Source organism: Dermochelys coriacea, chromosome 1, assembly GCF_009764565.3.
Source record: "Dermochelys coriacea isolate rDerCor1 chromosome 1, rDerCor1.pri.v4, whole genome shotgun sequence".
In the NCBI taxonomy this organism is placed as follows: Eukaryota; Metazoa; Chordata; order Testudines; family Dermochelyidae; genus Dermochelys; species Dermochelys coriacea.
In genome coordinates, this window is record NC_050068.2 from 324,086,770 (window position 1) to 324,102,983 (window position 16,214).

Sequence of the window (16,214 nt, forward strand, 5' to 3'; positions counted from 1 at the left end):
GAAGGGACAACGGCTTGCTCCGTTCAAGGCCAAAGGTGGTTGAGAAAGAACTGAGGGCGGGGGTGTGACTTGTTCCCCCCAGGGTGCCACCTGAAACTGGGGTACCACTGAGCCCTCCTACCCACCAGCCAGGGCTCCCTCTCACACTGTGCTGCTGTGACAAGCTGCAATGCCCTCCAGCCTGCACTTTCACCAGCATTCACACATGTAGGGACACACCCAGCTGCAGTTACACTCAGGCTTTCTAACCACCAGCTTCCTATCCTACAACCCCAGACCAGTACTGTCCTGCCCTGGTCAAATCTGGACAGTACATAGCTTTAATACCCAGTCCACATCTCCCTCAATGTGAAGAGGGCAATGCACACTTGTGGTAACCAAGCAGAGATTTTCCCCAAGCACTCCAGTCAAAGCTCACTGGTTTGGATAAAACATAAAATAAGTTTATTATTAACCAGAAAAGACAGATTTTTAAATGATTACAAGTGATAGCAAACAGATGAAAGTGGATTACCTAGTAAATAAACAAAATGAAAAATAGGTCTAAGATACTAGAGAGATAGGATATGAACTAGCAAATCCTCACCCTGGCTGATGATACAGGTGGGCTGCAGATTCTTATGGGACAAGCTGCACTTGCTTTACACCTTGGATTCCCCAGATCTTTCATACACAGGCTAGAAATCCCTTTAGCCTGGGTCCAGCTCTTCCCTCAGTTCAGTCTTTGTTCCTTGAGTGTTTTCAGATGTCTTCTTGTGTGGAGAGTCAAGAACTCACAGATGATGTCACTCCCTGCCTTATATAGCTTTAGCATATGGCGGGAATCCTTTGTTTCAAAACTTGGTGCCCAGACCGGTTTGTAGAAAAATACTGACATCCCAATACTGAGTCCAGAGACATGTGGTCTGGTCACATGTCCTTGTAGAGTTTCAGCAGCCATTGCTTGCAGGCTGGCCAAAACGCCCACAGGAAGGTTAAGCTATGCCACAGTCCATTGCCTTTGCTAATGGGCCATCAGCCCCGTCTGGCTTCTTCATTGTTGTACCTGAAAAGCTGACTGTGGGTGTTTTCCAGAATAAGCCCATTTCTGCTAGTCAACAGTCATAACTTCCGATACAAAAACGATATATGCATACAAATAGGATAATCATATTCAGCAAATCATAACTTTTCCAATGACACCTCACACAATCTGTCTTGCATAAAATACATCATAATAAGATTACTGTGAAGAATATGGGGTGCAGTGTTTACAAGGGGTTTGCTCGCGCAGTGCTAGATAGCCTCGAGGCAGACCACGAGGGAGGGAGAGCGCATGTGTGGACTCAACGGACACTGCTACCAAAAATCTCCCATTAGAGGTGCAGAGGCACACATACACCTACAGTGGAGCACCCATAGGGACACTACTCGAAGAAGAAGAAGTAGATATCAATTGATATTTGATGTTCTAGATACACCTCTGATATGTAAGAGAGGAAGCAGATATACCTGTAGCTATTAAATATAGATTATAAAATACAAAATATGCAGTGACCTCATTCACTTTGAAGTCATTATTCACTGGATTCCAGACATTAAGAAAAAAAGTCATCTTGCTAAATTCAAAACCACAAGTCTTATCAAATGTGTATGTTATATGGACGGAAAATAGCCAGAGAGCAATAAGTAACTCCAGTTTTGTTATTTAAAAAAGCTAAGTTACAATTCTAAGAAATAGTTGCTTAAAGTTAGGATCCTTAAAACTGCTTCTCATTTTCAGAAGTTCTGAGCACCCAGCACCATCCTCTGAAGTCACTGAGAGCTGCAGGGTGCTCAGTTGTTTTGAAAATCAGCACACTTATTTAAGAGTCTTAATAAGGAGTTAGGAGCTTAGCCGTAGACACCGATTTTTGAAAAAAATGGCCTCGATAGGTCTTAGTAGTGTGTTTCCTAATTGTCTTATTTCTTTAAAGTGACTGATGTTAACACTTGATTTTTTTGCGTGAGGCAGGAGGCAGAGAATAAACTACAGTTCTTTTCCCTGGAAACAATTTGTGATATGGCAGCATAGTTGAATATGCAGAATTTCATAATTTGGCAGTATTTTTTGCACACTTCATCCTGAAATACGTTTTTTATGTTTTAATCAAAATGTTATAGATCCAACATACAAATACCTGTAAAGTACAATTCAAAATGCTTCACCAGAAAGCACACTATTTTACTCCCTGTGTTACCTTATTAATGCCCATTGTGAGGAAGTGATCAAGAAGATATCGAGCTTCTGTTAGCGTACACGCATTAATCACTGCAGACAAATCCATGGTCTCTCCTTCTTCCTACATGCACAACAGTAAAAAAGTCAGGGAATTTACATCCTATTCATATGACACAAGTGCTGTTATTTTAAGATATGAATTATATTAATACTAAAGATTCAGGATAGGGTTTTCAAAAACAATGATAGTCAATGAGATATATTATTTTAACCTAATTAAAGCATTTTGGAAAATCCCATCTTTAAACATTATAGACTCCCTAGGAACCACTTTGGGTTGAAAAGTCTTTATTAATGCCACAGGGATTATATGACCCTGCATCATATTGGCTAGTTGGTCAAAAGTTCAAGCAACTATTATCCTGGTATAAGGAGAATAGTGTAAGTTACTGATGTAGTAATGTAAACTAGGAATTCAGGAATAGAACAACCCTGTAAAAGAAGAAGTCAAGGTGAGGTTTTGAGAAAGGTACTAAACATTATAGTTTAGACTGCATGATGCAGTTTGTACCACAGAGTTTTAGAAAATTCTGTCTGGCGGTTAAAAAATACTTTGCTGTGTAATGCATTTAAAGAGGCAAACTGTATGATGGTTTCACTGCTCCTGGTAATAATCACATTTCTACACAATTATAATAGCTAGTTCCTATGACTTCATCTCTGCCTATCAAGGTGAACAATATATTTATTTGACAATTTAAGATAAAGAAGATTGTTTTACACTATTAATATAATATATTCCAAAAGTACAGAGTAACAGTTATACCAAAAACAACAGTACAACTAATTTAACTGTTTATAGAATCATAGAAATGTAAGGCTGGAAGGAACCTTGAGAAGTCATCAAGTTCAGCTCCCTGCTGTGTGGCAGGACCAAGTAAATCTAGACCATCCCTGACAGGTGTTTGTCCAACCTGTTTTTCAAAACTTCCAAAGATGGGGATTCCACAACCTCCCTTGAAGGCCTATTCCAGATCTTTACTGTATAGTTGAGAGTTTTTCCTAATATCTAATCTAAATCTCCCTTGCTGTAGAGTAAGCCCATTACTTCTTGTCCTACCTTCAGTGAACATGGAAAACAATTCATCACCATCCTTTTTATAACATCTCTTAACATATCTGAAGACTTATCAGATTCCACCTGAGTTTTCTTTTCTCAAGACTAAACATGTCAGATTTTTTTTAAAACTTTCCTCACAGGTCAAGTTTTCTAAACCTTTTGTCAATTTTTTGCTCTCCCCTCGACTTTGTCCACATCCTTCCTCAAGTGTGGCTTGCAGAACTGGACACAGTACTCCAGCTGAGTCCTCACAAGTGCCAAGTATAGCAGAACAATTACTTCTCATATCTTACATAAACATTCCTGTTAATACACCCAGAATTATATTAGCCTTTTTTTTCACAGCTGCATCACATTGCTGACTCTCATTCAATTTATGATTCACTATAACCTCCAGATCCTTTTCAGCAGTACTATCACTTAGCCAGTTTTTTTTCCATTTTGTAGCTATGCATTTGAGTCTTCCTTCCTAAGTGAATTACTTTGCACTTGTCTTTATTGAATTTCATCTTGTTGATTTCAGACCAATTTTCCAATTTGTCATGGTTGTTTTGAATTCTAATCCTGTCCTTCAAACTGCTTGCAAGCCTTCCCAGCTTGGTGTCATCTAAAATTTTATAAGCCTACTCACCACTTTGTTATCCAAGTCACTTATGAAAATATTGACTAGTACTGGACCCAGGACTGATCCCTGCGGGACCCCACTAGATACACCCTCCCAGTTTAACAGTGAAGTATTGATACATACTCATATATAAAAGACAATAATCAAGTACAACTTAAAGTGTGTATTCTGAATGTGAAACAGATTGTCCTTTAACAGCCAGCTGTGGAAGGAGGATTTACATTTGTGAGCTTTTGTCACAAGAACCATAGTATTTAATGTCAGTAGAATGGAACGTATCAGCTTTGGCATTTAAAAGGCCCTGCAGTGTTACCTTACATTATATAATCAAAGGTAATACTTATATCTGAAAACCCCACTGTACAAACACTACCTATATCAACCATCCCCTCAACATATTTTAACTTAACAATATAATGAGTAGGTTGCATAATACATGAAATACCAAGGCAAAATTCACCATAGAATAAAACACTCTCAAGGCTAATGCAATTTCCTAGTTGTACATGTTACTATTACTAAACCTTAGCACTTGACTTACCTTTGCTTCCTCCATCTGCATAATGTTTGCTTGGCAGTCAGAAATACTATCATTGATGTAATCTATATTTGCAGTTAGTGACTCCATCTCCTCATTGATGTTATGGACATTTTTGTCTGCTTCTCCGCCATCATCCTTGATGACTTTCTCCCTTTTTTTCAAAAGCTTCTCTCTTCTTTTTGTAAGTTCTTCACGTTGCTATTCTCCAAGAGAAATTTTAAATAAAAAGATTGGATACTTAAGTCAAATATAATTTTTATTATTTATTTTTGTTCTTTTCTGGTTACATGGTAACCACAGTCTACATTTTTGCAGTGGGAGAGGAATAATGGAGGATGTGAATGTATTTGACAACACATGCATATGGTGTTTTTAGATCCTGACACCTACAACATATTTGTTTTGTTTCTTATCTCAGTAAAGTTTGATGGTTCTGGGTTCTACGCTAGGATTCAAACACTTCTGGCAATAAATCACTTTATACACTTGTGCCTACAAGGTGTTAAGCACCTCTGACCTATGGCCTAGACCAAGCCTTACTCAAGTCAGAGGGAGCTTTTCCATTGACTTCAATGGGCTTTGAATCACCTTGGCAGGTCCTATATGAACAAGTAATCCACTGATAAAAGAAAGTGGATCTGCTTTCTGCTATTTTAATACAATAGAATGTAAGATATTGCATAATAAATACCCTACCTTAAGTAGTCTATTCATATCTGTTTCCATATTGGAAATGGTCATTCTCTGCATAATGACGTCAGTCACTTTGCGTTCAAGTAATTGCCACTTCATCCTGGCTGCCTTTGAGGAATAAACTCTGACAGTTGTTCCTTTTCTTTGGTATTTCTTCCTATGGTTAATTCAGAGAGCCATATTACTGAATGTAACTACACAGTCCCGTTTGGATTCTGAAACTGCAAATTATCAATGCAAAATTATTATTAAGTTTAAAGACAACATGACTTTTTTTTGCAGACCCTGACTCCACATCCACCTCCTTGTAATCAGTCCTCTGCAGATGTTCTTCTTTGGCACGTCAAAACATATGTCAAGTCCTGTAGCATTTCAAAGGCAGCACCATGGAAATTCAAGCAATGATTTATAAGGAACTTCTGTCATCTGAGGACCAGTTTCAATTTAATAAGTAAGTGTGCTTCAGAGTACAAATCCCAGACCATCAGTAAGTGTAACTGTATTTGTATTTTTTGTTTTCCTGATATGTTATTTGTTCTTAAGAATAAGATGGGTAACTGGACCACTGATGACATTTTGTTGAGTATGGCAACTGAATTTTAAAAAATTTAAATTTTTAAGTATGACTTGTCCTGAAATGGCATTTTGTACTGTTCTACCCTATATAACAATATGCCAGGCTCAATCCTGCTCCTGGTAAAGTTAATAGACATAGGACCATTTTATGGGAATAGGAAGTGACATCAGACTGTAAAATAGAAGCCATTACAATATCTATCTAGATAGGAGTGTCTGCTCTAAATTGTAAAATTGTAAAATAAGTAAGTATGTTTAGTTTTTACTTGGGCTGTCAATTAATCGCAGTTAACTCATATGATTAACTCAAAAAAATAATTGTGATTAATCGCCCTTATAACAATAGAATACCAATTGAAATTTATTAAATATTTTTGGATGTTTTTCTACATTTTCAATATTGATTTCAGTTACAACACAGAATAAAAGTGCACAGTTCTCACTTTATATTATTTTTTATTACAAATATATACACTGTAAAAATGATAAACAAAAGAAATAGTATTTTTCAGTTCACCTCGTACAAGTATTGAAGTGCAATCTCTTTATCATGAAAGTGTAACTTACAAATGCAGATTTTTTTTGCTTACATATCTGCACTCAAAAACAAAACAGTGTAAAACTTTAGAGCAGGGGAGGGCAAACTATGGCCCGCGGGCTGGATCCAGCCCATCAGGGCTTTCAATTTGGCCCATGGGATTTCCAGCAGGCAGACTCCCTGCTTGCCCTGGCCCTGCATCGCTCCCAGAAGTGCCCGGCACCATGTCCCCGGGAAGGGATGGGAGAAGAGGGCTCCATGCACTGCCCTCGCCTGCAGGCACTGCCCTCTGCAACTCTCATCGGCTGGGAATGAGGAACCGCAGCCAATGGGAGCTTCGGGGGTGATACCCGCAGGCGAGGGCAGCACACCCTCCATCCCCAGGAGCCACTGCCGGACATGCTGGCCACTTTCGGGAGCAGCATGGAGCCAGGACACCCCGAATCCCACCTGCACCCTCCACCCCGCACCCCAACCCTCAGCCCTGAGCCTCCTGTTACATGCCTCCTGCCTCCCAATCCCCTGCCGAGCCCCCACACACTCCGCACACCTCCTGCACCCCAACCCTGAGCCCCCCGTGCTGCACCCTGCAACCCAACCCCTGCCCTGAGTCCCCTGCTGCACCCCTCCTGCATCCCAGCCCCCTGCCCTGAGCCCCTTCCTGCACACCACACCCCCTACTCTCTCTTGCACCCCAACTCCCTGCCCTAGCCCTACATTCATGGCCCTGCATACAATTTCTCCACTCAGATGTGGCCCTTGGGCCAAAAAGTTTGCCCACCCCTACTTTAGAGACTACAGTCCACTCAATCCAACTTCTTATTCTGCCAATCACTAAGACAAACAAGTTTGTTTACATTGATGGGAGATAATGATACCTGCTTCTTATTTACAATGTCACCTGAAAGTGAGAACAGGCGTTTGCATGGCACTTTTGTAGCCAGCGTTGCAAGGTATTTACATGCCAGATATGCTAACATTTGTATGCCCCTTCATGCTTCGGCCACCATTCCAGAGGACATGCTTCCATGCTGATGATGCTCGTTAAAAAATAATGTGTCAATTAAATTTGTGACTATAATCCTTTGGGGGAGAATTATATGTTTCCTGCTCTGTTTTACCTGCATTCTGCATACATTTAATATTATAGCAGTCTCGGATGATGACCCAGCACGTGTTCGTTTTAAGAACACTTTCACAGCAGATTTGACAAAACGCAAAGAAGATACTGATGAGAGATTTCTAAAATAGCTGCAGCGCTTGACCCAAGGTCTAAGAATCTGAAGTGCCATCCAAAATCTGAGAGAGACAAGGTGTGGAGCATGCTTTTAGAAGTCTTAAAAGAGCAACACTCTGATGTGGAAACTACAGAACCCAAACCACCAAAAAAGAAAATCAACCTTCTGGTGGTGGCAACTGACTCAGATGATGAAAATGAACAAGCGTTGGACCGTTATCAAGCAGAATCCGTCATCAGCATGGACATACATCCTCTGGAATGGTGGTTGAAGCATGAAGGGACATGAATTTTTAGTGCATTTGGCACATAAATATCTTGCAACGCCAGCTACAACAGTGCCATGTGAACGCCTGTTCTCACTTTCAAGTGACATTGTAAACAAGAAGCAGACAGCATTATCTCCTGCAAATTGTAACCAACCTTGTTTGTCTGAGTGATTGGCTGACCAAGAAGTAGGACTGAGTGGATTTGTAGGCTCTAAAGTTTTACATAGTTTTATTTTTGAATGCAGGTTTTTTTGTACACAATTCTACATTTGTAAGTTCAATTTTCATGATAAAGTGATTGCACTACAGTACTTATATGAGATTAATTGAAAAATACAATTATTTTTTACAGTGCAAATATTTGTAATAAAAATAAATTTAAAGTGAGCACTGTAGACTTTGTATTCTGCCTTATAATTGAAATTAATATATTTGAAAATGTAGGAAACATCCAAAAATATTTAAAATAAATGGTATTCTATTGTTGTTTAACAGCACGATTAATTGCAATTAATTTTTTTAATCACGCAATTAATTTTTTTAATCGCTTGACAGCCCTAGTCTTTACCTGGTTCCATTCATTGCAGTTACCGATAATGCTTGGACCCTGGCTACAGGAATTCTCATCTTCTGCTGTGCTGCTGATCTTGATCCATCATAGTCTACAGATGACACACTAGAACTTGGTTCTTGAACAGGATGGTCAGGCAAACTCAGCTTCCGACTCACCCTCCCAGCTGCTTTATCGGATATAGGCCTTACTTGTCGACGCAGAGCTGTAACCTGAAACAGCAGGACACCAAGACATGTTACTAACACCTGTGGCATTATAAATTCGACTTTATGACCACAAATGATGCTAACATCTATGATCTGATAGGACACACCAGTGCTGTAAAACAATACCTCTTCTGTTTTGCGGCGTAGAACAACTTCTTGATTTCTTTTCTGAGCTTCCAGAAGTTTGAGCTGATGCTGTGAACAACAACAATGAATAAGCCAAATATTTTTCTCTCCAACATTTGTCATTAGCAGCCTGAAACTGAAAAAGAAGTCCAATATATGCTAATATAGGTTTGCAAAACTGTTGTGAAAATGGGTAAACCTAGCAGCAAAATCTTCTTGCCCATTATTTGATAGAATGGTTATAATGGGAAAACACACTTCAATACTTGACTTGCCTCCCTCAAATAGATAACTTGGCTGGGGTAAATGGGCAGATATACCAATGCTATTTGCAAAATTCTGTCTACAATGAGCCTTTGTTTTCAGTAATAGTTACTACTTGAAGCCTGGAGGCAGGATTTCTAAAATGCATCAGATGTCAAGCAAAATCTTGTTTAATGGCAAGAGGAGGGGATTTGTGTTTATAAGGAAGAAATGTGACATATTCCACATCATAATGAGCATGTTTACTACTGTACGGAAAGCTTTATGAACATTCACATCTTATCTGTAAATCACCTCTCGCTTGCGCTGCTCCTTCTTAAGCTGTGCAATCTCTCTGTTTCTTCTAGATTCTGTCATCCTGGCTTTTTCTTGCTCTTCTTTCATTTGTTTCATCAGGCGAACCTGCACAGGAACAATCTCTTAACCACCTTAACAGAGGGCATTTACTTTAAATCAAAATGTTTTTATTCTCCCATCACTCATGTAAACAACATTTTCTTCATACTATAAATCTCCTGTTACTATTCTGTACTTTCAGTAATTTACCTCCTCCCAGAGATACATTTTTCTTCTTTAACGTGAGAGCAAGAAAATGGCTCTCAATCCCTTTCCCATTGATCAAATGTTAACCAAATTAAAAAAAACCTTAGTTTTCTTCATCTCAGTCACATCCTGCTGCAGTTTCTTCAGCTGCCTTTCATATTGAGACTGATTTTTAAGCAATCGTGCATGTTCTTTCTGAGCTGTTTGAAGTCTTTGCAGTTCTTTATTCATGGTTTGGAGCTTTTTCTCGTATTCTGATTTTATTTTTTTTGCTTTTTCTTCTGAACAAGACTCCACGGAACCTAAATAACAAAGGAGAACTCTTATCTGCTAATTTGTTGAGAATATCTTCACTTTGTCAATACTGAGTTACCTCTGCAGTCAGCAGCTTACTGGCAGTAGCCTCCAATCAGCTTTAACTATTTAATTTGCCATTCTGCTTCTATCTTCCATACCACTGTGAAGTCTCTACCCAGGGTTGATGACTGCTATAGCTTTGGGTAATGTATCAAGTACTAACACAATCAGCTTTATATCCTTAATTGGTTTCTAATTTTAATATATCCTCTGGTTTTCTTGCACTGAAGGCACATCACCAAATTAAGAATTCCCTTCTGCTTTACTGAACACATTGTCTAAATTGGACACAGCAGTCGGAGACTCTAAGCACTCTATTCTCACTTTTCTCTCCCCCCCAACATTACAGTTTACTCAAGCAAATCTGAACAGGAAACTAATGGTGGGTGCCAACTCTGACCTTCTCTGGCCAATGTACAGAGCAACACTGACAGAATCTTAAAGGACTCAACTCAAAATGATTGGTGCACTTAATAGATCTGTGCGTCTGTGGGAGTGTAAATTAAAATGCCTTCTTCCCTTCAAGTTTCAGGACCCACAAGCTATATCGGATCCTCTTACATCATCAAAAACCACTGAAAGCTGCTGCTGGTAGTGATGTGGTCAGAAAAAGCACCCATCATTTCTGGCTTGGTACACGCAGTGAATTTCTCTTTCTCCATATAACACCTGAATAACTTGTACATGGAAAGTCTCCAGCTTTTTTTTTTTTTTCTTCCAGCAAGAACCTCAGAATTAAATCCAAGTATAACACACAGAAGCAAAGAACAAGTCATGTAATTCAATGCCTACTGAATCAATGCTTTGCAATAAGTCCTTGCATTGATTACTGTGAGCATTAGCTTGGGACCCTGGGCAGCACTATTTAAAGAACAGTTGCCCACATACGTGATACTCACATACTCAAGCTGATGCTGTAGAACAAACCTTTAATTGCAGCTACACATCAGGCTATTTCTCCAGCTCCCTGTTTTAGGGACCAGGACTGTAACTGTTATTTAAAGTGTGTCCAGTTATCTGCTTGGGCTTAAAAATGGTGGGTGTGGTTAGTGGACACAGGAAGAGCTCACCGATGTAAGTTACGGCCAACATTTTCAAAAATGACCTATGTTTCTGAGGTGTTTGCAACATGCAACACCTTGGGACCGATTTTCAAAAATGCCAAGCACTCCTAAGCCCTTCAGAAGCCCATGGGGGCTGGAACTGCTCAGCATTGCTGAAAATGAATGTGTAAATAAAATTTGAGTAAAGCAGAATAAAGTTAACACTTCCTGTATAACAGTTAAAATATTATTTTAAATTGTGGGTTATTCAAAATAAAGTGGCAGTTTATCAGCCATCCATCACTTAAATCAGGGCTGTGACACAGAGGCCCATTTGTGGGTCACTATTCTGTGTCAGGAGCTCTTGTCAGGCATGACATACTCACTGCACTTATCACATGGTCGTCATAATCTGTATCTAAAAGCTATCATGTAAGATATCACTGGAAAACTAATAAGTCACTGATCATTAATATTCTTGTGCAATGAATGTATGGGGTGTGTACAAAGAGCTATGGATATGTGCTAGAATTATATTCTTAGTATGTATTTGGCAAGCAATGCACAAGGACAGTCTTCCTAGATAATGGAGTATGTATTTGCTTGGCTCGCCAGCCTGGTCATCAGGCAGACACAGTGAAGATGTATTTACACATAAGGTAAACAAAGCCATCAAGCTAACCGGGGAGGAAGTAATGACTCAACTATCACAAGTTGGGGAAGAACCAGGATGAGGTCTTCACCAGATCACAGGGTGTCTTTTCCAAGAAGAAGAAAAGGAACTTTATATGAGAATACATTTCCATGGTTTACTAGGTCTGAACTTCAAATGATAAGTAACTGAATCCACTGATTATACAAAATATTACTGTACTATAAAAGTGTAGCCAGTAAAATCCTTTCTGAAAGCAAAGAGACACTAGTGATTAATATCATTGTGAAACATATGTATTAGCACTAAATGAGAAAATATGGATACTCAATGATATTATGCTTTAAAGTCTGAGACCAAACACAGGGAGAAACAGGTTTTCCCCCAGACAGGAGAAAAGGTAGCATTTTGGAATAAAACAATAGAAGTCCTATTTACATATGAATCAAAAGGAGAAGAGGAAGTCCACAGGATGGGAAGAACAGCAGGAGATCATCCTGAATCTGGGGACAAAACAGTGAGTTTGGGAAGATATAAGGCGAAAGAAGAACCCATCTTGGCATCCATCACTGGATAGACACATAGGGTCGGAGCTCTTGCAAGCTGAGAAAGATGGGGCCTTCAGCCAAGGGGTTGAACTGAATATAGGTGAGAAACCTGCTTAGGTAAAGATCTTTCACCAAGGAAGACAAAGGAAACCAGCACTGTATTCTTCTATGGAAGGTTCTCTACCGTGAACCAACGCTCTAGCTTGTGGAGTTAAGTCTTGGCCACTAGAAAGTGTATTTTACTTTTAAGTGCTTGTAACCATTCTGACTTTATCCCTTCTACTTGAACTGACTTAAAACTTTCTCTTTTTGATTAAATAAACTTGTTTTATTGTTATTCTAAATCAACCCAGTGCTGGGATTGACTTGAAATGATTATTAACAACAAGCTGCTGTACTTTTGCCTCTTTAAAGAAGCAACAAACTTTATTACTCCTCTGAATGTTCTAGGAAGGGGCTGGACATTTCAGGGCAAAGGGTTTTGATGAAATTCAGTACTGGGGATATATTGGGGTCAGTTGGCCAGCAGAAGTGTGTCTTGTCTGCTGGCTGGGAGCATCCAGACAGGGAGCTACTTCAGCAGAGCACTGTGAGGCACTCAGGGTTACAGGACAAGCAGTGGCACAACCTCTCATTAGTCTGGATTACACCCCAAAACATGACAAGGGCTTAGAGCACTGATTGCACCACTGAACTATTCTGTTGTGGTTTTGGTTCTTCTCTTATTTAGCGTGACCAAAAGGAAAAGGAAAGAGAAACTTATTTGAATACAAGTACTAAACTATGTGAAACAAAGTCAGAACTTGCGAGAAGTTGAAAATACGTGTTCACCTATCCCTAGTACCAAACAGTAATAAAGACTTAAAAACCAGTATTATTAAAACTGAAAAATTAACAAAGATTAGAAAATGACTCTAGTTAGCAGCTAGTTTTCAAATGATTTCACCTCACACTTTTGATGCAGTATCAACTTATATGTATAGGCGGAAAGTAACAAATAATTTGTCTTGAAGATACTGCAGTAAAATGATTTAAATAAAGTTGTAAGTCCTACCCAGGTTTTGAAGAACCTGATCTCTTTCAAGTTGAGTGTCTCGAATCTTATGTTGTAGCATCATTAGCTTCTCTTCATATTGCTTTTTCAGAGTCTGTAGTCTTCGTTGGCTGTTCTCTAGTTCATCTATCAGCTTTTGCTTTATGGCAATTTCACAAGTGATATTTGCTAAATCTGCCTGATAATTTTCTAAAAGAAAAAAAGAAAAATTAGATTCTAAAAATGGAGGCACTCACATTCTATGGCAATAAGGGCCATATAAACATCTAGACAGATACCTCCTGTAACTTTAGGGTAATCAAAATATAATGGTATGAAAGCATTTTTTTCAAAAGCCAAGGATTTTGAAAAGCCAAAATATTTGGCATAAACTACCAAACACTGGGGCCAACCTGGCAAAAATAGCCATACTCTTCTGAGTTGTACAAATGTCACATGCCTCAAAAAACTTGTATCACCTAATATGCTTGGATCATGTAATAATTTTGGGTTGACATGCAAAATCTGTCATGCTCAAATGAACACATTCTGGACAGTCACAGCTCATTTGGAGTTTAATGCTTGTTTATGTATAATTTTGTGCTGCATATGTGATTGTGCATATAAGGATTTTGAGTATTTTTTAACCCTGACAGAAAAACAGATGCTGGATCTCCACCTGGGTAATTCTATTTTTTGAGATCCAGAAATATACAAAACAATGCCCTCCTGCTCACCACACCAATTCTGTGAAATACGGAATTTAGTAGGACAAAAGTTTGTGCATGTCAGATTAGCGCTATTTTTGTTTCACAACTCCCATCAACTACCCTCAACTCCCATCTCTGACACCATGTCGCTCCCTGTGCTCCGCTCACACAGTCAGCTAGAGTTTCTTCAGCTCCAAAGCTGCAGAAACTTCCAATAGCAAGCTCAGGAGAGCGTAGGGAGGAAGTCTTGACTGGTTAGTGAATCTTGGGGTGCCCCTCACTCACCCCCAACCCTGCTGCTGAAAAGGTATATCCTACCTCCAGAGAGAAGAGAGGAGCTGTCTCAATCAAAGCAAGAGGGTCCCCTAGTCCTGACTGCAGTGTTAGGTTTATAAGCCAATGGGCCCTGGCTTCTGTGGTTGTGCTCCAAAATGGAGCGGTCAGCCAGGGACACGCCAAGTTCTGGGGCCCTTTTAAAGTTCTTGTTGAATGTTAGTCAATGAGAAAAGAATCGATATGCATGGTGTGTTCCCCGGCCTACTTCTCATGAGCCAGATTGTTGGGCTGGGCTGAGCCCCAGATTCTGTGCTCATAAAGGGTAAATCCTGATTTGTGTGTAATGCCTATACCAGCTTTTTGTGCCAAGTACCATCTCTATATAGGAAGCCTCTGTCTCTTCATAATGAAGTCGTCTTATAAGCTTCATCATTTCAGAATTAAACTCTGAAAACAGCTAAATTAACAGGTGCTGGATATTACCTCATCCTCATCCATGGTGTTCTTCAGAATGAAGCAAATTAACCTAGTGTTTTAATCTTATACTGAGGATATTTTTCTAAACAAAAGGTTTAGAGAAATAAATCAATTATCAGATTGCTTCTACTGGGCTATAGAACAAACGTGGGTGAACTGCACAAGGGCAATTCAGGACTCTTGCAATAAGATGAGATGCAATGTAAAGAAACGTTCTAGGAGCCCATGGAAGGGCACACCGTTATAGATAATTCATAGAATACTACTGATAGGGGCTCAAGAGATGCTGAGCATACTTCCCTTCCTGCCAAAGGGAAAGAACCGCAAATGGGAGTCATCATGGAGAAGGGAAGTGCCAGGACCAGATGAAACAGTATCATCTACGTCCAAATATGGGGTACCCAGACAAAGCAGATTTTTTTTTAACAAATTCTGCAAAAATACTGAAGTGATGTCACCTTTTTCATCTAAGTCAGAATCAGATTCATCTGAGCTTTCAACAACTTCCATGTCATCATCTTCATCTTCGTCTTCTTCCTCATCCTCATGATCACTTACTTCCTGAATTTCTTCCTATAAGTAAGTATGCGGGAAAATTAGGACAAAACTGTACATTTCCCCACCTCCCTTTGACACTTAGATTAACTTGGAAGTACATGGAAACAGGGTAACAAATCAGACTATGAGCTAGTATATCACCTTTTAAGTACTTACCACTTCCAATTCATGATTCTCTCTCTCTGAAGTCCTTTTTTCATCCCTTTTCTCCTGTTCGTTGTCTGGGTTCTCTTCTTTAACATTACTAAAAGAAACCGCAAATGAAATATTAGCTCATTGATGCTATGATAGTATTTTTTTCCCTAAATCAATAACCTGCCTTTGGCACTTGTAAAAACATGATGCTCCAGAGAAAGGAGAAATACAAAATGCAGCTAACCAAGTGAATAAAGCTGAGCACTATTTAAAAACATCTTCTAGACCTCTACAGATAACATAATGCCTTGATTTTTAATTACCCCTACATAATCTTAGTTTTTACAGCAGCATTATTGATCATAAAATAATTTTAGCTTTTACCTCTGGATTTTTAATTTTGTAACTAGAAACTTAAGCAATAGGAATAAAAATCTCCATATACTATAGCAGAACCCACTTTGGATAGAAGTCTCAGTGTATCCCTGTAACTTTTACCACATAATAGAGGAGTATTTTGTCTGTGATTTAGTATGCAGCAGATTTTGTTACATTGTAGAATCTCTGCAAACTCAGGCATAAGGCTTGAAAAACAGAATCCTAATTTATTAAACTGTATTGCTTTTTGGAGCCGTTATGTATGGATACATGAAAGCATGCTTAAAGTAGGCACTGATGCACAATAAAATATCATAAGAACCCCTGAATAGGATTTTTGAAATAGGACACTGTTTTAAAAAGCAACTTTTTCATTTGTCAAGTAGGCATTTTAGATTTTTTTTTTTAAGTACATTTACATGCCTCCAGTGTTTAGAATATTGCTTACTCTTACTTGGATGCCACACATCTTTCCTCCCTTTCCTCTCTTGAAGATGTGAACTACAATGATTGGTGTGTTAAAACTGACTATTAT

General features: G+C 39.0%; 1 protein-coding gene across 14 annotated transcripts in view; it reads right to left on the reverse strand.

Moving 5' to 3' along the window:
* KIF21A (kinesin family member 21A) overlaps positions 1 to 16,214 on the reverse strand; it is a 184,673-nt gene that overhangs the window by 52,888 nt on the left and 115,571 nt on the right. For all 14 annotated transcript variants that reach the window (XM_043496647.1, XM_043496633.1, XM_038406479.2 and 11 more), the window contains 10 exons: positions 15,323 to 15,410; positions 15,067 to 15,181; positions 13,167 to 13,355; positions 9,615 to 9,814; positions 9,264 to 9,371; positions 8,706 to 8,774; positions 8,368 to 8,582; positions 5,183 to 5,336; positions 4,487 to 4,684; positions 2,220 to 2,321 (listed from right to left, as the gene is read on the reverse strand). In XM_043496647.1, the coding sequence (XP_043352582.1) occupies positions 2,220 to 2,321; positions 4,487 to 4,684; positions 5,183 to 5,336; positions 8,368 to 8,582; positions 8,706 to 8,774; positions 9,264 to 9,371; positions 9,615 to 9,814; positions 13,167 to 13,355; positions 15,067 to 15,181; positions 15,323 to 15,410 (1,438 nt within the window). The remainder of the gene's footprint in view (positions 1 to 2,219; positions 2,322 to 4,486; positions 4,685 to 5,182; positions 5,337 to 8,367; positions 8,583 to 8,705; positions 8,775 to 9,263; positions 9,372 to 9,614; positions 9,815 to 13,166; positions 13,356 to 15,066; positions 15,182 to 15,322; positions 15,411 to 16,214) is intronic.